The 23,635-nt window shown below is 40.7% G+C and overlaps 1 protein-coding gene and 1 non-coding gene across 5 annotated transcripts in view; both read left to right on the forward strand.

Annotated features, from left to right (window-relative positions):
* The window catches only part of CKAP5 (cytoskeleton associated protein 5), a 112,256-nt gene that overhangs the window by 80,132 nt on the left and 8,489 nt on the right, over positions 1–23,635 (forward strand). For all 4 annotated transcript variants that reach the window (XM_070383421.1, XM_070383420.1, XM_070383422.1 and 1 more), the window contains 16 exons: positions 763–851; positions 2,924–3,049; positions 4,337–4,486; positions 4,794–4,997; positions 5,206–5,341; positions 5,763–5,956; positions 7,148–7,320; positions 8,498–8,671; positions 9,190–9,310; positions 17,780–17,959; positions 18,533–18,720; positions 19,228–19,303; positions 20,007–20,195; positions 20,276–20,413; positions 20,830–20,913; positions 20,995–21,154. In XM_070383421.1, the coding sequence (XP_070239522.1) occupies positions 763–851; positions 2,924–3,049; positions 4,337–4,486; positions 4,794–4,997; positions 5,206–5,341; positions 5,763–5,956; positions 7,148–7,320; positions 8,498–8,671; positions 9,190–9,310; positions 17,780–17,959; positions 18,533–18,720; positions 19,228–19,303; positions 20,007–20,195; positions 20,276–20,413; positions 20,830–20,913; positions 20,995–21,154 (2,382 nt within the window). The remainder of the gene's footprint in view (positions 1–762; positions 852–2,923; positions 3,050–4,336; positions 4,487–4,793; positions 4,998–5,205; positions 5,342–5,762; positions 5,957–7,147; positions 7,321–8,497; positions 8,672–9,189; positions 9,311–17,779; positions 17,960–18,532; positions 18,721–19,227; positions 19,304–20,006; positions 20,196–20,275; positions 20,414–20,829; positions 20,914–20,994; positions 21,155–23,635) is intronic.
* Positions 5,448–5,558, forward strand: LOC138991026 (small nucleolar RNA SNORD67). The gene has a single exon (XR_011467074.1). It is a non-coding gene; the product is annotated as a small nucleolar RNA SNORD67 (small nucleolar RNA).

A 23,635-nucleotide genomic window follows, 5' to 3' on the forward strand; every position in this document is an offset into this window, starting at 1 on the left:
CCCTTGCACTTGTCTGTTTGCTGATCGATTCTAATATTTACTGAATTCTCTGGCAGTCCAATGGTTAGGACTCCACACTTCCACTGAAGCAAGGGGTACTGGTTCAATCCCCACTGGTCACAACAACAACAAAAAAAGCAGCATTCAAATATTTATTCAACTTTGTCAAGGAAAAATTCTTGACTTCTTCATCCTAATGTTAAAATTCCATAACATAAACAGAACACTAACCTGTAACCACTGCTCTTCTAGACTTAGTGCTTAAACAAAGCAATAATCTGTTTAGTGGGGTGCTAAAAAGTTAAAAAGTTTACATGTGTAAAATTGTTAGTATAAAAGTGTATATTCAGTTATAACATCTACTGGAATATTGTTATTGGTATATATGATTTCCTATGGTTTCAAAGGTGATAAACCCTTCTCTTATCCGTCTAGCAAAAAGGTAGACGGATTTAATTGCTATTAATTGCTTAAAATTAATATTAATTTTTAATTGCTATTTAGAAAATAGTTTTTAAACTACAGTTTAAGTGTTGATAAAGCAGATGTAGATTTTCTGAACTAATTTCATGAGGTTGTGCTTAAAGAAGAAATTGTGGAGAAAAAAAGATTAGGGGGAAAAAATCTAATTAAAAACACTTTAGAAAGGGATACATTTAAAACTGTAGGCTTTCTCACCATCATTATATTTTGAACCTGCTCAGAACATAGTGATATTAGTTAAAGTTTGTGTTTACAGTATGTGTTTTTATTTTCTCAAAGCACCTGCTGAAGATTCTGTTTCTGGCACTCTAGACTCCAAGCCTGATCCGAAAAAGGCCAAGGCTCTAGGAGTTTCCTCTAAAACAAAGGTATGTTAACTCTGCAGCTTAAGTGTAGAGTTTCTTTTAAATATTTCTTTACACTAAGTCGTTCTTTTAAGAAATACACTACATATGAAGGGATATTATCTATGAAGTGCTTGTACAGCTTTCTGTGGCTGACTTTTAATGATGCTATAAAACAGAGGCATCCTGTTCTCAAGAGCTACTGCAAAGGTTTCTGTCATCCAGGTCTTTGGGGGAGATTTTCAGTAGTAAGCAACTTCCTTCACATTTGGCTGTTAAGTCATCATACAACAAAGTGTTCTAATTATACTCAAAGGACCTTCTGTCCCCACACCAGTGAGATTTTATGGATCACCAGTCCTTTTAGCATGCATGCAGAATTGAAGTTTAAAGAAATGTTTTCAAATGCTCAGCCTTAAATATCCTTGGGTGTCTTTTCATTTAATTAAGTTTTTTAATCACAGCAAATTGTCATCGATTTCTGTATCAAGATTCAGAGCTTGTCACTGTATTCAGAGTATTGACTATTTTATATTTACAAAAGGGAAATTGCAGAACTGTGCAATCAATAATAAATCTAGAGAAAACTATTAACTATATGTAACTGATGCAAATGTGTCAGTGGAGGACATGTTTTATTATCCAGTACATTTATTGTTATATCCCCATTATAGAAGGGCCGTCCTGTGGCCGTTCTTCTAACTATTAATTACTCATTTTCCTTCCCTGTGCTTGGGTCCTTCAATTCAGTGAGTTAATTTAAATGGGTAATTATCTTCCAAACTGTCCAATGAAACTGTTCTTTTCCTGCCCTCCTCCCTCTCCTCATCCCATGTTTAACAAGTGCTGATTTTACTTTTTTGATCACAAGTGCTTTAAAGTCGTTTTTGACTCTATTCTTAATGCCACTTTTTTTTTCAGACTTCTGCAGTTTATGAAGCAATTGGACATAACTCATCTCTTATTTGTTTTGACTAAATGGCTTCAGTCTTTGAAATAGAAAGAAATGCTGGCCTACTGGAAATAGCAGACTTTTGCTGCATTTGTTATAATAATAATTCCAGTAATGAAATTCAAATTTTACCTTAAATATGTATACTATATGTTCACAGTTTCTTTCCATCTGATACAAAGATTCTAAATCTTGGATTATTTTTAAGAGCCACTTTAGTAACTTAAGTATTTAAAATGTTTCAGCAGTTTTCTCTAGAAGCAGGTTCTCAAAGTGTCTTGGGTTAGAATGATGTGATAGAGATTTTATATGCAGAGGAACAGAAGAGCTTTCTCAACTAAGTGGTATTAAATGTGTGACTGCCATTCAGTTCAGTTCAGTTCAGTCGCTCAGTCGTATCCAACTCTTTGTGACCCTGTGAACTGTAGCACGCCAGGCCTCCCTGTCCATCACCAACTCCCGGAGTCCACCCAAACCCATGTCCATTGAGTCGGTGATGCCATCCAACCATCTCATTCTCTGTCATCCCCTTCTCCTCCTGCCCTCAATCTTTTCCAGCATCAGGGTCTTTTCAAATGAGTCAGCTCTTCACATCAGGAGGCCAAAGTATTGGAGTTTCAGCTTCAGATCAGTCCTTCCAATGAACACCCAGGACTGATCTCCTTTAGGATGGACTGGTTTGATCTCCTTGCAGTCCAAGGGACTCTCAAGAGTCTTCTCCAACACCACAGTTCAAAAGCATCAATTCTTCGGTGCTCAGGTTTCTTTATAGTCCAACTCTCACATCCACACATGACCACTGGAAAAACCATAGTTTTATATGTCACTTATCTCTCAATTCTTTTTAAAGAATTGTCCAGTAAACAAAAATAACCTGTGACCCAGACCTTTGATAGAGCTTTTCCAACCATATCACGTGCCAGCGCAAGCACTAACAACAGTTACTTAAGCCTGCTGTCAGAAACATTTCTAGAAAACCTGTACACAAACATATCACATGCAAGATTCTGTTCATTAGTTTCTTCCATTTGGAATATGATATAGAAAGATGTCTGGTTTACATGGCACCCTTTAATAGGCAGCAACAGTGAGTCCTAAGGAGTAGTAATCTGTCTAATCAGTATCCCCTGCACCTTGGTTGTAGACTGCACAAGGAAAGAAAGTTCCGAGCAAAACCAGCTTAAAGGAGGATGACGACAAATCCGGTCCTATTTTTATTGTTGTTCCAAATGGAAAGGAGCAAAGGATGAAAGATGAGAAAGGACTAAAGGTAGGGAAAGAATTAAAGTCTTCAGGAAGTTTTTGCTTGTTTTTGCTTTGTTTTATAATCAAGAATTAAAGTTTCTGTCTGAAATTCGTATCATTGTGAAATATCTAATAAATCTTTTGCTTGTGAATTATATCTTGTTTCTCTAAGAATACATTATGGAAGTATTAAATCCTACAGCATTAATTTCTACCAAAGAAACTATGGAATGGAGCTGTTGCCTTTTTGTCTCCCAGTAGAAAGAAGTAGAAGTTTTGGGGAGGGGTTGGTGGGTTTGTGGGGTTTTTATTTTGTTTAGAATCAAAGACTGGAAAATAGTCATTGATTTTTATCAATTAACGCATATGTAATATGCCACTCCTTTAATCTTTCTTGTACCTGATACCTTAAAAGATAGGTTTGATAACTATATATGGCTAGTTCAGTAATTTATCTTTTGATGTTTTGGTTTTATTAATCAGTTAAAATTTTTTTCAAAACACATAATTTTTTAAAAATTCAAATTGCAAAAAAAGTATAGAAAGTATGAGAAGCATATCTCCTACTCCAGTCTCCCTGAACAGGGAAAATACCAGTTTTTAAATTTATTACTCTAAAAATAATAATATTCCGTTCCTATACAATCACATATGTATAAATACATAGCTTTCCTTATACACAAGTGGGGGGAACATGCCATACTCTTTGTTCTGAATCTTACTTTTTTCTTTTAATGGTATTTGAAATACTGTCTTGAAGATTGTTCCATATCTGTACACGTATGTGCTTTCAGTTTATTGGTACATCGTATGTGTGCACCTGTCTTTACAGGTACACATACCTCAACCCACTATGTTAAACGTTAGAAGTTGCTTCTAGTATTTGCTCTTATAAACTATACAACCATAGGCATCTTTGAATGTCAATTTGTGTATGTATGTAAGTATATTTATAATAAATGCCTAGACTAGTGTGTACATTAAAATTTTTTATACACATTTCAAATTTTCCCTTTATTAAAATTATGCCAACAGTATTCACCATGTTATACAATAACAGAGCGTTGATTTTTTTTGTAAAAATTGCTGAAAATTCTATTCCTAAAAGATTTTCAGAATTAAGCTTCCAGAGTATGACAGATTGAAAGTGCACTTTGCATTCATATTTAATTACAAATTAATCTTGGTGAATTTTAAAATATCCTATTAAGTTGATTCCTGCAGCTGCTTTGAATAGAACGTCTCTGTGCATTTCGGTTGAACCCCTTACAGCCCATTTCACTGTTCGTTTTTTTGTTTGTTTGTTTTTCAGGTACTAAAGTGGAATTTTACTACTCCACGGGATGAATACATCGAGCAGTTAAAAACTCAGATGTCTAGCTGTGTGGCTAAATGGTTACAAGATGAGATGTTTCACTCAGACTTTCAGCATCATAACAAGGCCCTTGCTGTCATGGTTGATGTAAGTTTGCAACAAAATAAGTGGGCATGAATCTTGGACGTGTGAAAATACTGAGCTCTGAGAAATAATTAGAAGTTTGCATGACTTAGAAGGAACTAGAATACACCATGTTCTCTGTTCTTACAGCTTTCTTATTAATCTGATTGAATAAATGACTACATGTCTATAGTTTGGGGTCTTAAATGGAGGGTTAAAAATCTATCATCTTTTTTTTTGGACTGTAGTAAAATTTAAGAGTTAATTGCCTAATAGAAATTAAATTTTTACACAGTCTAATTTGTGGGGGTTTGTATTGTTTTGTTTCAAGCACTTGGAGAGCGAAAAAGAGGGTGTCATTGGTTGCCTGGATCTTATCTTAAAGTGGGTTACGTTGCGGTTTTTTGACACCAATACAAGCGTCCTCATGAAAACCCTAGAATATTTAAAATTGCTCTTCACCCTGCTAAGTGATGAGGAATATCATCTTACTGAGAACGAAGCATCTTCCTTCATCCCCTATCTCATCCTCAAGGTAATGCATTGTTCTCACTCTGGAAGATTACTCAAGTTCCCAGCTACTTCAGTTCCTGTATTTTTATTCCCTCTCCCGTCTTCCATCTGTTGTATGATGATAACCTTCCACCACTCATTTTCTTCTTTCAAGATGTAGTAACACACAAGGGGGTGCCTTTGCTACTCAGACAGTGCCTCACTTTATTATTATTTTCCTTGTTGACCAGGTCGGAGAACCAAAGGATGTCATTCGTAAAGATGTCCGTGCCATCCTGAACCGGATGTGCCTTGTCTACCCAGCCAGCAAGATGTTCCCTTTCATCATGGAAGGAACCAAATCCAAAAACTCCAAGCAGAGAGCAGGTAAAGCAACTATTGATTGATGCCTATGTCTGCAACAGTGACCTCTCAAAGAAGTAGTTTATAGAGGAACCAGGAAATTTCTTGGTTCCAGCCTTCTGATTTGGACTGTGAGAGTGATGAGTTGCACACTGGTGGAGCCACAGTATCAGGTGATACAGGCACCACCCAGTACCTCCCTGGTGACAAAGTCAAGTGCACAGGGGCCATCTGACTCACAGGCATCCCTTCTAGGAGTACTTGCTACAGCACCGTTGTTTCATTGTATATTTTGTAGACGTCAATAAACGAGAAGAAATTCAAGGGAGAGCCAGAGTAAAACTTTAGCCCTTCATGTATGCCAAGGGAAATGTATCCAGTAAAGATAGGTCTTTGTGCCAAATGTGTGTTGAGTGTCCTTAATCTAGCCTTTCTTCCCCATCAGAGTGCCTGGAAGAACTGGGGTGTCTGGTCGAGTCCTATGGCATGAATGTTTGCCAACCAACCCCAGGAAAAGCCTTAAAGGAGATAGCGATTCACATAGGAGACCGTGACAATGCTGTGCGCAATGCTGCGCTCAACACCATCGTCACGGTGTACAATGTACACGGGGATCAAGTGTTCAAGCTGATTGGAACCGTGAGTCACTTTTCTCTGAGCATTTTCAGCATGTTGTGAATTGAAAGATCATGTAGGTGACAAATTTCGTCCCATCTCAACTCTTAAGTTTTTACCACTTTTTATTAAAATTCAACCTCTCGATACATCTTGAAATCCATATAAACCCTTGACGACGCATCTGATTACTTTAGGACACTTAAGGCTGTATTGTACTGGAAGTTAGATTTTCTTTCTGAGCATTCTCCTCTTACCAATTTGCTTTAGATGAAAACTATTTTTGAATCAAGAAATGTAAGCTAGTCTGGGAATTTAAGTTGTGCCTGGCAATCTCCTTGATAATTTTTACTGCATTTATTTTTTAGTGAACAAGTACTTATGTATAATGTGGATTCTGATACCTGTCAGATCAAAAGGGTCTTGAGCCATGAGCCAGACTCTCCAAACATAGAAGGTTCTGTTTTTGACTCCTTAGTTCCTCTGAGCCAATCACTACCGTGACTGGACCTGTTCTTCACTCTAGTTACCTCTTAGTAGCACATATATTTACCCTATGCTTGTATATTTTTATTTACATTTATCTCATTTACTCCTCACTGTGAGGCCAGTGAAGGAGATAAAGCAGATGGGAATTTTACAGATGACCAAAAGTGAAGCTTCTTGCCCGTAGTCACACCACTAGTTTAGTGGTGATACCACAAAAATGAGGAAGTTTTGTTTAATTCTTGACCTTTTTATTTGTAGTCATTCATGGGGTCTTTCCTTTTGTATCCTTTCCTTGTTTCATATCTTCTCTTACTAAAGCAAGTCAGGTTGTAGCAGCAGTTGATTTTAAAGTATAGGTAGTGTTTGAAAGTGAACATACCCTAACCTAGGAGATTCTGTTTGCTTCAGCATGAAAATGGAAATTAATTCTTGGGTCTTCCAATTATATGAAGATTATATGAGGTTTTTGGACTTCCCTCATAGCTCACTCAGTAAAGAATCTGCCTGCAATGCAGGAAACCCGGGAGGATCCCCTGGAGAAGGAAATGGCAACGCATTCCAGTATTCTTGCCTGGAGAATTCCATGGACAGAGGAGCCTGGTGGGCTACAGTCCATGGGGTCATAAGAGTCAGACACGACTTAGTGACTAAACCACCATATGATGTTTTTAATTCTCTGAAATTCTAGTAGAGAGGTGAGTTAATAAATATGGATTCTATTAACAGCTTTCTGAAAAAGATATGAGCATGCTTGAGGAGAGGATTAAGCGGTCAGCGAAAAGGCCTTCGGCTGCACCAGTAAAACAGGTGGAAGAGAAACCTCAGCGCACGCAGAGCATAAGCTCCAACACCAACATGCTGCGCAAGGGACCAGCTGAGGACATGTCCTCCAAACTCAAGTATGTGGGTTGAGATGCTTGTCGGAGGGTATTTCTGTGGACTTTGCCTCTGTGTGCTCAGAGCTTATCCTATAACATAATCTTGAGTTCTTGTAGCCATTATCATGCATGACACAGTGTCTGGGTATATGTCTTGTAACCAAATGTTTAATCCTTCAGTCTTCATTGTCTTTGTCTCAAAACCACTTCTAAATAGTCTTGTGCCTTCTTTCACTGCTTTTCCGTGGACAGAATTATGTATCGCACTTATAGGATGTAAGTACTGCCTGCTAATTTCTCATTAGCAGGGCTCTTATATCTTTCTAACTTCTGACTTGGATTCATCCCCTCTGGAGGGCTACTGGTGTAGAGTTTATAACCAGGGTGGAGGGTGTCCAAGTGGCCACGAGTCAAGCCTTCCCTGAAAGTCCACTGGCTAGCAGAGGTGTCAGCTCAACGCCATGCGGCCAAAGCGTTGGTTCGCCTTCTTCCCTGTGCAGTGTTTGGTCATGCACAGGTTCCTGTTCTTCTCATAAAGCTGAGTAAAATGCATGCAACCCAGAATTGGCTTAGGGACTCAAAAAACTGCCTTCTAAGCAAGACAAATCTATTTTGGGTCATATCATGAGTATAATTTTAACCAATTTGAATTTGGAAACTGAATATCTACTGCTTAGATGTAATGCTGGTCCCAACTCGTCAAGAGTGAATATTCCTAAAAAGAGTTGATTGTCCCTGAAGTATAAAATTTATTGAACACTGCATGGGATGATGCTTGTAATTAGAAAAACATAAACACTGGTTAAATTGGTGGAAAAGATCCAGGCAGTCTAGATATTTCTTAGGATTTGCCCAGAAGTCGTGACCTTTGAGTCAATATAAATATTCTTTTATTATTTACTGCTGCAACTGGAATAGCAGTACAAGGTTGGTTGGTTTTAGTGAACTAGAGAGAATACTTATAACTTGGCAGTACTGTAAGTACAAGTTAATCTACTCTCTCAGGATATTCATGAACCAACATTGTTGCCCATTAAAGACACTTGCTTAAAGGCAAGGATTTAAATCATTCAGGGGGGCTGAAACCAGAAGTTGAACATCTGTCTTACAGCTTTGGGGCGGTTGGCAGTGCTGCTCTTGCCCTTAGGTTCAGAAGTCTCTTTCTTTTAGTTCAGGAGCCTCCTTTTGCTTCCCTTAGCCAAGCCCGAAGCATGAGTGGGCATCCTGAGGCAGCCCAGATGGTTCGCCGAGAATTCCAGCTGGACCTAGATGAGATTGAGAATGACAGTGGTACAGTGCGGTGTGAAATGCCAGAGCTTGTTCAGCACAAACTGGATGACATTTTTGAACCAGTCCTTATTCCTGAGCCCAAGTAAGTTAACCCATTTAAGTATAAGCAGTTCGTGATCATCGGAGTGTACATATTAAAAAGAGTTCTCTGTGCAATTAGAACTTATTAGAATAGATTCAGTTTAGTTCAGTCACTCAGTTGTGTCTGACTCTTTGCAACCCCATGAACTGCGGCACACCAGGCCTCCCTGTCCATCACCAACTCCCGGAGTTTACTCAAACTCATGTCCATTGAGTCAGTGATGCCATCCAACCATCTCATCCTCTGTTGGCCCCTTCTCCTCCTGCCCTCAATCTTTCCCAGCATCAGGGTCTTTTCAGATGAGTCAGTTCTTCACATCAGGTGGCCAAAGTGTTGGAGTTTCAGCTTCAGCATAAGTCCTTCCAATGAATATTCAGGACTGATTTCCTTTAGAATAGGTTACTATCTGGCTAATAGTGGTTCCTTACTGAAACATGGATCTAGTGGGGAATTGCATAATTCCAACTCAATAGGATACCTTGTAATAATTGAATGTTTTCCTCTGCTCTGCTCTCTAGGATCCGGGCTGTTTCTCCACACTTTGATGATATGCACAGTAATACAGCATCCACAATCAATTTTATTATCTCTCAAGTAGCCAGTGGTGACATCAACACAAGCATCCAAGCTCTGACACAGGTAATGGTGGTATTGCCCATGACGGTAATTCCACAGATGACTGTAGAGGCAGTAATAGAGGTGGCTGCACACTGAGTACAGTATAGGGGGAGGCAGGCAGTGTTCAGTGCCACCCTGATGAGAAAAGCGCACGGGACCACTCTCAGACATCACTTGCTGCATAGAGCACGCGGATAGAGCTTGCTCTATCGAAAGTGAAAGTGAAGTCGCTGAGTCGTGTCCAACTCTTTGCGACCCCGTGGGCTGTAGCCTATCAGGCTCTTCCGTCCGTGGGATTTTCCAGGCAAGAGTGCTGGAGTGGATTGCCATTGCCTTCTCCAGGGGATCTTCCTGACCTAGGAATCGAACCTGGGTCTCCTGCATTGCAGGCAGACGCTTTACCTTCTGAGCCACCAGGGAAGCTCTATAGGGTAGACCTCTAATAGAGCCTTGCTTTTTACAACTGCATTCTTTCACCTGAGGCTGGAACATAGCAATGGGTAGTAACCAGCTTTCATGGAGCTTTCTTAGATTTTAGTGGACAGAGACAAACACAAACTATCAATAGTAACTACTGTGCAAATAAAACTCAAATGGGGCAATGGGAGAGAGGGAACTAAGTACTAGTTACTTAGATGGGTAGCTGGGCTTCGAGCAGAGGACAGTTAGTACAAAGGCTCTAGAGTGGGAACGACCTTGGTGTGCTCACAAACAGCGCAGGCCAGCGTGCCTGGAGCGTAGGTGGGAGAAGGAGAATGGTACAGGGTGAAGCTTGAGGGGTGGAAGAGACCAGGTCATAGAGAGCGTAAAAGCCCTGGGGTGAGTTGTGTGGATTTTCAGTGTTATCGGAAGTCATTAGAGACTTTTGAGCAAAGAGAAACTACGTGTTTTTTAAAAATCGTTCTCTTCTTCCTCTGCTTCCCTTTCCTAATGATCCAGTCATAAAGCCAGGAGGAGGGTAACACAAGGAAGGCACCTACCTTGTAGCTCGGGGTGGGAGTGGAGAGCCACAGCAGCCCAGTGTGAGGGTCTCCAAGCCCGAATGTTGTGAGGAGGCTGTCATTTGGGAGGGATGACGCAGAGCCAAAGCCAGAAGAAGACATCCATGGGGGGAGCTGACATGGCATGGTATTAGGACGCCCCAGGCAGGGTGAAGAGGATATTCCTGTGTGGTGGAGGGGAGCAGGGCAGCGTGTGGGTGGCTCAGAATGGGGACTCAGAGCCCAAACAGTGGAGGTTAGCCTGGGGAAGGGCTTGTGGCAGAGATGGGAGATTGGTTACATATAAAGGGATTGGTCAAATAAATATAATAAGGAAAATGGGGGCCAGAGAAGGGTGATAAAATATGGAAGCCCAAGGAAAGAAAATGAACTCTGCTATTGGACTGGAATTAGATGCGTCAGTGTGAATTCATGGTTTTCAATATACAGATACAGAAATAAATGTCAATGTAAATGTATGTGCCTATGTATATATGTGGTGTATAATAAATGATGTTACAGATAATATGCTTATATAGGTATAGAATACCTATCCAGAATACTTAAGAACTCCTATAATTCATTATAAAAAAACAAAACTCAGTTCAAAAAGTGGCAAAGGACATGAACAGACATTTCTCTAACAAAACTAATACAATTATGTAAAGTTTAAAAATAAAAAAAAACAGTATACACATGGCAAATAAGCAAGTAAAAAGATGCTCACCATCATTAGTCATCAGGGAACATAGATCAAAACCACAATGAGTTACCACTGCACAGCCATTAGAATTTTGTTTTTTAATGGAAAATAGCAAATGTTTGTCACAATATGGAGAAACTGGAACCTGAGTGTATCGCTGGTGGAAACATAAAATACTATAACCATTGTGGAAAATACTTTAGTGGTTTCTCAAAAAGTTAAATATAGAATTAGAATAAGATCCTCAGATCCCCTTCTAGAAAGCAGAGATTCAAACAAATACTTATGCTCCAAAGTTCACAGCATCGTTATTGACAATAGCCAGGAGGTGGAAACAGTTCAAGTGTCCATCAACAGATGAATGAATAAACAAAATTGGGTGTGTATATATATATACACACCATATATATACATTTCGTTGTGTATGTATATATATACACATTATATAGAAGGAAAGTTATGACCAACCTAGATAGCATATTCAAAAGCAGAGACATTACTTTGCCAACAAAGGTCCATCTAGTCAAGGCTATGGTTTTTCCTGTGGTCATGTATGGATGTGAGAGTTGGACTGTGAAGAAAGCTGAGCACCGAAGAATTGCTGCTTTTGAACTGTGGTGTTGGAGAAGACTCAAGAGTCCCTTGGACTACAAAGAGATCCAACCAGTCCATCATAAAGGAGATCAGTCCTGGGTGTTCACTGGAAGAACTGATGCTAAAGCTGAAACTCCAGTACTTTGGCCACCTCATGTGAAGAGTTGACTCGTTGGAAAAGACCCTGATGCTGGGAGGGATTGAGGGCAAGAGAAGGGGACGACAGAGGATGAGATGGCTGGATGGCATCACCGACTTGATGGACGTGAGTTTGAGTGAACTCCGGGAGTTGGTGATGGACAGGGAGGGAGGCCTGGCGTGCTGCAATTCGTGAAGTTGCAGAGTCAGACACAACTGAGCGACTGATCTGATCTGATATATACACTATACATATATAATGTATCAGTTCAGTTCAGTTGCTCACTTGTATCCTACTCTTTGCAACACCATGAATCACAGCACACCAGGCCTCCTTCTCCATCACCATCTCCTGGAGTTCACTCAAACTCACATCCATCGAGTCAGCGATGCCATCCAGCCATCTCATCCTCTGTCGTCCCCTTCTCTGAACAATAAAACCCTAAGTACTTAGGAATGATCAAGCAGCATACATATAAGACATTTATAGAGAAAATTTAAAATTTTGTTGAATGACATTATTTTGTTACATTCCCCAATAAACAAATATACTGTGTTCTCAAGATTCAATATCATGAAGACACCAGCTTCTCCTCAAGTTATATCTGTAAATTCAATGCCATTCCAATCAAAATTTTAACAGTTTTTTTTTTTCTTTCTGAAGTTGAGAAGCTGGTTCTAAAATTTATATGGGAAATCAAAGGGCCTAAAAATAGTAAAGACTGTGTTTTAAAATAAAAACACAGTAGAAAGGACTTAGACCACTGGTATTAGCAGTGATGACAGAGCCACTGCAATTAAGTCAGCATAGCACTGGCCCAAGGAAAAGCAGACAGACCATCAGGATGGACCAGAGAGCCCAGAGACAGACTCACATCTAAAGGAAACTTAAAGCACAGGAGTCATTAACATCTCTTAACAAATGCAAAAAGTAGAAGATATACTGACCAAATTCTTTGCTGATAACCCAACAAAATTTTTAATAAATAATATTAATACCACAAAAGATACTGGCTATTCGAAGAGTATGAAACACCCTAAATCAACATGTTGATTCTACTTGTTTGACTTAGTATGAATAGAATGCTAGATTTCTTATTTATCAGATCAGACAGATCAGTCGCTCAGTCGTGTCAGACTCTTTGCAACCCCATGAATCGCAGCACGCCAGGCCTCCCTGTCCATCACCAATTCCCAGAGTTCACTGAGACTCAGGTCCATCGAGTCAGTGATGCCATCCAGCCATCTCATCCTCTGTCGTCCCCTTCTCCTCCTGCCCCCAATCCCTCCCAGCATCAGGGTCTTTTCCAATGAGTCAACTCTTCACATGAGGTGGCCAGAGTACTGGAGTTTCAGCTTTAGCATCAGTCCTTCCAAAGAAATCCCAGGGCTGATCTCCTTCAGAATGGACTGTTTGGATCTCCTTGTAGTCCAAGGGACTCTCAAGAGTCTTCTCCAACACCACAGTTCAAAAGCATCAATTCTGCGGCGCTCAGCTTTCTTCACAGTCCAACTCTCACATCCATACATGACCACAGGAAAAACCATAGCCTTGACTAGACGAACTTTTGTTGGCAAAGTAATGTCTCTGCTTTTGAATATGCTATCTAGGTTGGTCATAACTTTCCTTCCAAGGAGTAAGCGTCTTTTAATTTCATGGCTGCAGTCACCATCTGTAGTGATTTTGGAGCCCAGAAAAATAAAGTCTGACACTGTTTCCACTGTTTCCCCATCTATTTCCCATGAAGTGGTGGGACCGGATGCCATCCATGATCTTCGTTTTCTGAATGTTGAGCTTTAAGCCAACTTTTTCACTCTCCACTTTCAGTTTCATCAAGAGGCTTTTGAGTTCCTCTTCACTTTCTGCCAAAAGGGTGGTGTCATCTGCATATCTGAGGTTATTGATATTTCTCCCGGCAATCTTGAGTCCAGCTTGTGTTTCTTCCAGTCCAGCGTTTCTCATAATGTACTCTGCGTATAAGTTAAATAAACAGGGTGACAATATACAGCCTTGATGTACTCCTTTTCCTATTTGGAACCAGTCTGTTGTTCCATGTCCAGTTCTAACTGTTGCTTCCTGACCTGCATATAAATTTCTCAAGAGGCAGATCAGGTGGTCTGGTATTCCCATCTCTTTCAGAATTTTCCACAGTTTATTGTGATCCACACAGTCAAAGGCTTTGAGCTTTGTACAGGAGACGGGGATTAAGACCATTCCCATAGAAAAGAAATGCAAAAAAGCAAAATGGCTGTCTGGGGAGGCCTTACAAATAGCTGTGAAAAGGAGAGAAGCGAAAAGCAAAGGAGAAAAGGAAAGTTATAAACATCTGAATGCAGAGTTCCAAAGAACAGCAAGAAGAGATAAGAAAGCCTTCAGCGATCAATGCAAAGAAATAGAGGAAAACAACAGAATGGGAAAGACTAGGGATCTCTTGAAGAAAATCAGAGATACCAAAGGAACATTTCTTATTTATAGTCATTCGAAATTGTTCCATATATTTTGGCATCTAATATATGGATAAAAAACTAGAAAGTTTATTATCTTAGTGACTAAGGCTTAAAACTTTGAGGCTTAAAACTTCTAATCCAGTTCTGAGACTATAAAGAAATACTATGTTGTAAAAAAAGAAGTTAGCATGTGAGATAGCGCGATTGAAGTGCAGGTTGTGCTCAGGTCCCACAGCGTCTACGCAGTGCCCGCGGTGTGTCTTCATACCTCATTCGAGGTTCCGCAGTGTATTTAGTTGCATTGAGCAGCTTCAGCCGCATGTGACAGACTCTGGTAAATTCTCTTATCGTCTTTATTCTTTTACAAATATTTTCTAATTTTCCTTGTTATGGCTTGTTAGGTATACCCATCATTTAAAAGCGGACATTTAATTTCCAAATACATGGAGTTTTTTTAAGTGTCTTTAATGTTAATTTCTCATTTTTATATTAATTTCTAATATACTCATTCGTAAACACTTTCTTCTCTGCAGTCACGCCTCTGTTTTTTCAGTCTTCTAACTTTATTGAGGCTTTCCATGGCTGAGTCAAAGCTCTCCCTTGGTAAATGTCACACTGCACTTGAAAATATGTGGGCTATTAATATCTTTTGATATTGATTTCTAACATAACTCCACACTGGTAAGAGAACAGATTATGATTTCAACACCTTTAGACCTTGAAACTTTCACCTTATTTTATGTCCCTGGATATGGTCCAGTGTCTCCTAGTTTATTGTCTATGGGAACTTTAAATTGAAAGTCTGTCCTGTTGTATGAAAATTGTATGAATCTTAATTATATTGAATTGGTTCATACCGTTTTTCAGGTCTGCTGTATCCTTCTGCTTTTTCTGTATATTTGTTCTACTAACTTTTGAGAGTTTGATATTGAAACTCCAACTAAAAATCTTATCTACTTAAATAATTGTAATATTTGGGGCACTATATGTAACTTTGTTCTGTATTTTCCAAGTCTTATGTAAATGTCTTATCATACTTTCATAGTTTAAAAAATAAAAAAGTGGAAAAAAAATCGAAACTCTTAACACTTTCCTGCATTGGAGAAGGAAATGGCAAGCCACTCCAGTGTTCTTGCCTGGAGAATCCCAGGGATGGGGGAGCCTAGTGGGCTGCCGTCTATGGGGTCGCACAGAGTCGGACACGACTGAAGCAACTTAGCAGCAGCAGCAGCAACAGTGAAGGAAACAATTCCCCTCTACAACTATACTGAAGCTACTGAACTCAGAAAAATATATTGCCTGAAGTGCATTTATTAGTGAAGAAAAGCTAAAATAAAGTAACTTAGTACTTATACTTAGAAATTAGAAAAATAAAAAAATTAAAAATTTGCGAGTAAGTAATATAGCTAAAATTCATGAAATTCTAAAAGCCAGTTCTCGTTAAAAAAAAAAAGTTTGAGGTTAAAATTCCCTTACTAGCCTGATTGGAGAGCAAAAATATAAGTACTGGGGTGAAAAAGGAACTAACCATAGATGTGGAAGAGATTCTTCTAAAAAATAAGATAACACACATGAACCCTGAAGCGAACTAAGCATTCATGCAACTCTGTGGAAACTTGTTTCAGCTGATCCCCCTCTTAAATTTTTTGAAATAACCAAGGAATTTGGGGAAACCATTGAAAAATAAGGAAGGAAACCCAGAACCTAAAATGAAAAGACAAATTTGATCATATAAAAATTTTAAGATTTTAATTTGGAGAAATTTACTGTATACTGTCAATAAACAAGTGTTATATTGTGGGATATATTTGCATATGACCAATAAAGGACCAGTAACTACAGGAAACAGAACTCTTACTAACTTACCTTGAGAAAAAGAGAACCTATAAAAAAATAAGTAGATCAAGGATAAGAATAGGCACCCTGGTGTGGGGAGGGAGGAGGGAGGAGGGTTCAGGTAGGGGAACACATGTATACCTGTGGCGGATTCATTTTGATATTTGGCAAAACTAATACAATTATGTAAAGTTTAAAAATAAAATAAAATTAAAAAAAAATAAATAAATAAATAAAATTTATTAAAAAAAAAAAAAAAAAGAATAGGCAAGTCACAGATGATATCCAAATGGCCAATAAACACATGTGAAAAGATGTCCAGCACCTCCCCACCACAGAAATGCACATTAAAATAGTAAGATCATCACATTCAAACTTTGAGCGTGACAAAAGGTAAAATGAGTAATAATACTTCCAGCTGATAGAGACACTGAAAAAACAGTCCTCTTACACATTACATGTAGAAATGTCAATTACCTGTTAGTGCGTTTTTAAAGAAAACAGTACTGATATCTATTATAATTTTAAATGTTTTATCCTTCAACCTAAAAGTTAAACTCTTGGCACAAAGAGTTTTTATCCTTTTTTTTTTTTTAGAAATTAAAAGACAAGTACCTTGGGATATATATATACACACAAAGATGTTTATTGTAAAATTGTAGTGAACAAGATATCCAAACTAGTTGATTGGTCAGGGAATGATTAGGTTTTGGTGTGTCTATATGTGGACTATTATACAGCCTTTAAGAGTAGAATTGTTGACTTTAAGGATTTTTGTAATTTTCTGTTAGGAAAGATAGATGCAGAGAACTGTGTATACTATAAATATTCTTATGGAATAAACAGTGCCCTAAACCTTGACCCTGTGTATGTGTGCATGTGTGGTTATATGTGATTCTGTGAGCATGAAAGTATATCAGGCTGTTGATGTTAATTACCTTGGAAAAAGAGTAAGCCCCCCCCAATGTGTATATATATATATATATTTTTTTTAATTATTTTGTCCACGTTGAAACTGTTATTAAACTGTTCCAATGATATAAAATTGTATGTGCTTATGGGTATACATGCATAAAGAAATTAAAGAAGGACCACCAGCTTCTCAACACAAGATGGCACCATTCACGTTGCACTTTGTATAGATGGTGCCCCTGGAGTTGTGCAGTGTAGCATCCTTGCAGGAAAGAGTGGGCATGAATATTGTGATTGTCAGTAATGATTGTCTCAGGGTGAAATTTATGTAATCATAAAAATAAGATCTTTTTACAGTAGTGAATAGGAAGTATGTGTTTTTCCCATAGTAAAATTTTACTATTAGTAACAACCAGTCTACTGAACCAAAAAGAACCTGGACCGAGATGTGGAAAACTTGAGTATTGAATTTGAACTAAGTAGCCTGATTTTACTGAGCCTCATTTTCTCATCTGGTAAATGAAGGTCTTACATCCAGCCCTGTCTGTTTCTACCTCTCAGAGCTGTTGGAATAATCAAATGACATAATGGGTATAAAAACACTCTCTTTAATAAATTAGCATTTAAACACAAGGATTATTATCTCCTAAACTAGATGGCAAGCCTCTTAGAATAATAGCTCACACCATAGTATCTTGCTCTGTAAATATTTATTGAATGAGTCCTTAAGGACTAGTTATTTGTATGATAAGTAATTGAGTTTTTTCCAGCTAAGATATTAGAAGTGCTTTGCTAATAAATATTACAGAGACTTGTAGTGTCTTCCTGCTACCTAGAAGTATGAAGCTTGGAAAATACATCTTGGATTTTTGTTATCAGATCGATGAGGTCCTGAGACAGGAAGACAAAGCTGAAGCCATGTCTGGCCATATTGATCAGTTCCTCATAGCTACGTTCATGCAGCTGAGACTCATCTACAACACGCATATGGCAGATGAGAAGCTGGAGAAGGATGAAATCATCAAGTTGTATAGCTGTATCATTGGCAACATGATTTCGGTAAGGCTACCTCTGCAGAGCCTGAGTTTCCCTTCAGTCTCTCATCCCACCCAGGTTCTCAAGCCTGAGTCGGTTCTGATGTTCCAGTGAAACATGGGAAACAGGTCATTTGTGGGACTTTTCCGTGTAAGCTATTGGCTACTCCACTGGACGCTGGACAGCGTTCCCCTCACCTTATTGTGAGGAGACTTACAGACTACCTGGAATTCTGCTTTCTGCCAGTTTCTTCATTGGTTATGGTTGGGCCCTAGCTGGCTTTTCACAGAAACTGATTGTCAGTAATGACTGTCTCAGGGTGTAATTTACATAATCATAAAAATAAGATCTTTTTACAGTAATGAATAGGAAGTATGTGTTCACATTAAAAATACTTTTCATAACAGGAATGAAGCACACCAATTAATTTTCGCTATTACTGGAGGTTTGGGAGAGTAGTGATCTTTATTTTTCACCTAGTACTGTGAATTTTTATAAATACAGTGTAATCGTTTATTAGACTGTGACGCCCAGGTTTCTCTTCCTCACTGTGTACGTTGAGTTTCACGCCTCTCTAACAGAATTCTCATCGGATAGCTGTTTCAGATAGAAAGCCTCGCCCGGGAGGCCTCCACTGGAGTTTTGAAAGACCTGATGCATGGCCTCATCACCTTAATGCTGGATTCTCGAATTGAAGATCTGGAGGAAGGGCAGCAGGTGGTCCGCTCTGTGAACCTCTTGGTGGTGAAAGTTCTGGAGAAGTCAGACCAGACCAACATCCTGAGGTATATTTGTACTATGAGCATTAGAGTCTGGAACAGCCTCTCTTTTGTCTACGCATAGAAACCAAAAGGTACTAGAGCAGTTGTAAGTTTAGGTTTGTCTGATAAATTACTACTCTTCTCTTCCTCAAGAACCAAAGTTATTCCAACCTGAGACAGCAGTTATAGTAACAGCTCAGTAAGCCAGCCAATGTTATGAGTTTTCTAGAACAGGACCGTGGAATTTGTCAGTCACCTCCTCTTTGGTATACATTTCATTGCATGTACATTCCTTTCTTACCAGTGACAATGAGAAATAGCTTCAAGCTTTACCATTTACCAAGTGGTAACTTACAAAGCTTCGATGATGTTTATTTCTTAATGACTGAGTAATCAAGGACAGTTCCTGATGCATGACCTCTTCATTTCTCAGATGGATAGAGACTGCTTACACTTGGCCTTTCAATTACTGATTTTAATTGGAATGCAGGCTTGAAACATTAATGCTATTGTGTTGGGTTTGTTTTCTAGTGCCCTTCTTGTTTTGCTCCAAGACAGTCTCCTAGCAACAGCCAGTTCTCCCAAGTTCTCAGAGCTTGTTATGAAGGTGAAGTTGACATAATTTGGTATCTTTTCTTTTAAAGTGTAGGGAAAGAGGATTGAAGTAAGTCAGCCGGCACGCCTGAATAATACAGTTGTTGTCCATTTTTCCTTTCCTGCTATACCCCCAGTTCAGGCCTAAAAAAATTCCTGGTCTCAAACAGTGAAAAGATAGAACTATTTTGTGAATGTCTCCAGTTTTCCTAGAATGTAAAGGCAAGAAGTTTGATGAGACAAATTTCATTTCTCATGGGGGGAAAAATATGTATAGATTTATAATGTTTTGGTCTCTTTTTGAAAAGCTGCAGATGAACATATCTGTAACATTATAATACTGTTACTGCACTGTCATAGTGTAAAATATTTTTGTTTCCTCAGAGTAGATTTGATTAGGTGATATGAACTACTCTCAGGAACCAAACATACCCAGGACAGAATTTCCACATTTCCTTATCGTTCAAGGTCCCCTCTCTAGGGTGTGGGCAAGAGGAATGAAGTGGTCAGGTAGACGACCTGTCTGACCTTAGCCAGGGACACGGTTGAGGTAAATGACAGTGCCCAGTTAGCAGCCGCACTCGGCAGTTCGTGAGGTGCCACTTGCACGTCCCTGACCGTCCTTTGGAGGTGGCCCCAGAGCTTAGGGAAGCATGGTGACAGGCTATCCTCGTTCTTCAGCGACTCCATCTGACTTTCGTTTGCTTTTTAAATAGTGTCTCTGGAGGATGGTTCGACTACTGCCTGACACCATCAACAGCATTAATCTGGACAGAATTCTTCTGGATATACACATTTTCATGAAGGTCTTCCCCAAAGAAAAACTCAAGCAATGCAAAAGTGAATTTCCCATAAGGACCCTAAAAACGCTGCTGCACACTCTATGCAAACTGAAAGGGCCCAAGGTGAGTGAGAGCAGCAACCATCCCGTGGTAGCTTGGGAGAACGGCACCGCTGCCATTCACCGTACACGTTTCTCCCTCAGATCCTGGACCACCTGACTATGATTGACAACAAGAACGAGTCAGAGTTGGAGGCCCACCTCTGCCGGATGATGAAGCACAGTATGGACCAGACCGGGAGCAAGTCTGATAAGGAAACAGAAAAGGGAGCATCTCGAATTGTGAGTGTCCTGACTTAAAAGACTGAGAGAAGTGATCTTGCCGAAGGGATAGGCCACTGGAGCCTGTCTTTCTTAGGGCCTAAGGTGAAGGCTCAGGGATTAGTCTAGTCACCTTGAAGTTCTCAAATACCAACTCTCACCTGTGCTTTTTGTCCCTAAGAAAAGTTTCTGTGTCCGTGCCTAAGGCATCGATTGGTGCCCAGATAGATTTAGGGAGGGACTTTCCTCCCTAAGTTTAGCTGAAGACCTGAGACTGTTACTGTTTCTGCTGCAGCCTCCGCAGCTCTGCTTCTGTTATCTGCAGGAACATACCAGGAAGGGCTGAAGTCTGAGAGAAGATATTCAGTTCTTTTCCAACCACTGGTTCCTAACTAATAACTCAGATCTAACCAATGGTTCCTTCCTCGTGTCTTTAGGATGAAAAATCATCAAAGGCCAAAGTGAACGATTTCTTAGCTGAGATTTTTAAGAAGATTGGCTCTAAAGAGAATACTAAAGAGGTGAGAGGAAAAAGGTTGACCCAAATGGGGATCTGCTTTATGGAAAAGAGTCACTAACATCTGTCTCCACCTCCTTTTCAGGGCCTAGCAGAGTTATATGAATACAAGAAGAAATATTCAGATGCTGACATTGAACCATTTCTGAAAAACTCCTCACAGTTCTTCCAGAGCTATGTTGAGAGAGGCCTTCGGGTGATTGAGATGGAGAGGGAGGGCAAAGGCCGCCTTCCCACCTCGGCAGGTACAGCTCCCCCCGGCGCCTCCAGGACAGGCTCAGAGTCGCTCCCCGCCTCACCACCAGGCTGCCGCTGGGTCTGCGTTTCTGTCCCCGCCTCTCAGGCGTAACGGCCGCAGTGAGGCAGAGGCCAGCCCTCACTCAGCCTCAATCCGTGTCAGGGTCCAGCACCGGCCGCGCGCTGTCCCTGGAAACAGCCTCTGCGCTGGGCCGGGGCCTCTGCGCTCTCTCGGTCCCCGCGTTCCTCCCTGCTGCCCCCCGGGGCTCTCCGGCCGATTCTTCCTCTTCGAGCTCTTAATGTTGGTGTCGCCCTGGGTTCTTAGTCTCACCCCCATAACTAATCCATCTTCTCTCATCACTTTAAATACAGTTTCTATGCCAGCAAAGCCCAATTTTCTCTGTTGTCCAGCTCAGACCTCCTCCCTGCTCCCAGCTGACAGCTCATGCCTGACATCAAACACCAAGTTCCTGGTAGTCCCCAAAACCTGCTCCAGTTGCGTTCCTCTCCGTCTCACTGGATGGCAACTTTGTCCTTCTGGTTTGCTTAACCCCCAACTTTTACGTTTTCTCTTCCGCTCTGTCAGGGAATCCTTTGAGGGACTTGTCGCGCGGTCCAGTGGTTAAGACTCCGTACTTCAGTGCAGGGGGCGCAGGTTCAGTCCCTGGCTGGGGAGCTAAGATCCCGCTTGCCACACGGTGCGGCCAAAAAACAGAGAGAAATGCCTGCTTCTCTTACGTGGATTATAGCGCTCTGTCCCATCTCCCTGTAGTCACTTCCACACACAACATCAAAACAACGCTCCTCAAACATTTTCCAAAGGCCCTCCCTTTCATTCAGCGGAGCAGAAAGCCTTACACGAAAGGTCTGACATGATGTGGCCTCCTGATCCCTCTAGAACTGTCTCCCTCCTGCTACCCTCTCTGACTTCTGTGCCGCTGCAGCTTCCACCAGCCCCTCGCCGTTCCTGGGACGCACCAGGCACACACCTTCTTAAGGCCTCTGCACTGGCTGTCTTGTTCAGATTGCTCTTCTCCACGACAGTCTTGTTTCCTCCTCCTCATCTGTGTCACTCCGTGAGGCCTGATTACAGCTTGCGACCTACCGGACCTCACTCCTCCTAGTACTTTACCTGCCATGACACACACCATGAGACATCATGTTCGTTAGATTGATTGATGGATGTTTGTTTCTGCTAAGATTTAAAATTCACAAGGGTAAAGATTTTTATCCGTTTTGTTGCCTGGCACATAGTAGGCACTCAGTAGGTATTTTGTTGACTATATATGAGCAAGTGCCTGTCCTGATGTTAAGCTGGAATATTACTGTCCGCACAGTGAAAAAAGCCTGTATTGGAGAATTACAGCTCAAGGATCTAGAGACAAAAGGAAGACTTCGGAGGTATCAGTGGCAAAAAATAGCCCAGAGCCTTAACCCAAAACAAGGTCCGGCTGCTGCAGCCCTCACCAGGCAGAGCCCTCACAGCGCTCCCGCGTTTAGTTCTTGGCAAGTGCAGTGGCCTCGGCTACTCTAGCCCCAGGCTCTGTGCCTGTGCAGCTGTCCTCTGCGCGTCTCAGGCTCTCTCTCACCACGAGCCTTTCTAGGCTGCAGTGTCACTTGTATCTTCTTGTTGTTTTGTTGTTGTTGTTACTGGGTTTTTTATTTGTTTTTGTTTTCCCCATAGTTGGTCTTGTCTTTAAATCCCTTAACTTAACGCCTCTCCACGACCCAGAGTCCCTTCTGGAAGCGCAGTGAGCGGTGTCAGGGGCTGCACGCGGGCGTCCCTGGTTGAGGTCATCGGGACGGGGCCTCCGTCTCATGTCCAGAGTCCTTTCTGGGAAAGCTCGATGTTTGCAGCGCAGGCATGTGACCCCACCAGTAACTGAATGCCTGAAAGTGCTCAGGCTTCCCGCATCACTGCGTTGTTCTTCACTCTTTGCCCTCAGAGTATTCTCATCTGTACCTGAAAGGATCCCTGTTTCTCAGGAGTAGCCTGCTTTACTTTGTTCTGTTTGCCATAGAGGCTTTTCTTCCCAGTTCTCTTGGCTTATGTGATGCCTTTTCATTGATATCAAATTGGATATTTTAAATGCTTGCATTTTGTGGTTCTGCTCAGAAATTTAGAACTGTGATAGATTTTGTTTTGGTTTGATTTGGCTCTGGTTGTCCCCACTCCTCCCAGAATATTGGTCTCAGTGCTCCAGCTCCTCCTCCTCCTCTTTGAACACCTCAGTTTCCTCCTCTTCCTCCTGAGCTCCTTGCTGTCCTCCCTGGTTGGAATAAGAGCGTTCCCCTGTGTATCACCTGGTCGAAATCAGTCTGATTCTTGAGAGTATTTAAAGTCCTTCAGGTTCTTTACTTGGGCACTTAGCATTTACTCAGGAGTAGCTCAGGCTCTTTGGATTGCCCAGTTCAGCAGGGGTGACAAGGATAAACCTCTGCGCAGCTCAGGAGGCAGAAGGATGGCCAGCTCAACACTCAGCACCCTT

This window comes from Bos mutus, chromosome 15 (genome assembly GCF_027580195.1).
Source record: "Bos mutus isolate GX-2022 chromosome 15, NWIPB_WYAK_1.1, whole genome shotgun sequence".
NCBI classification, from domain to species: domain Eukaryota; kingdom Metazoa; phylum Chordata; class Mammalia; order Artiodactyla; family Bovidae; genus Bos; species Bos mutus.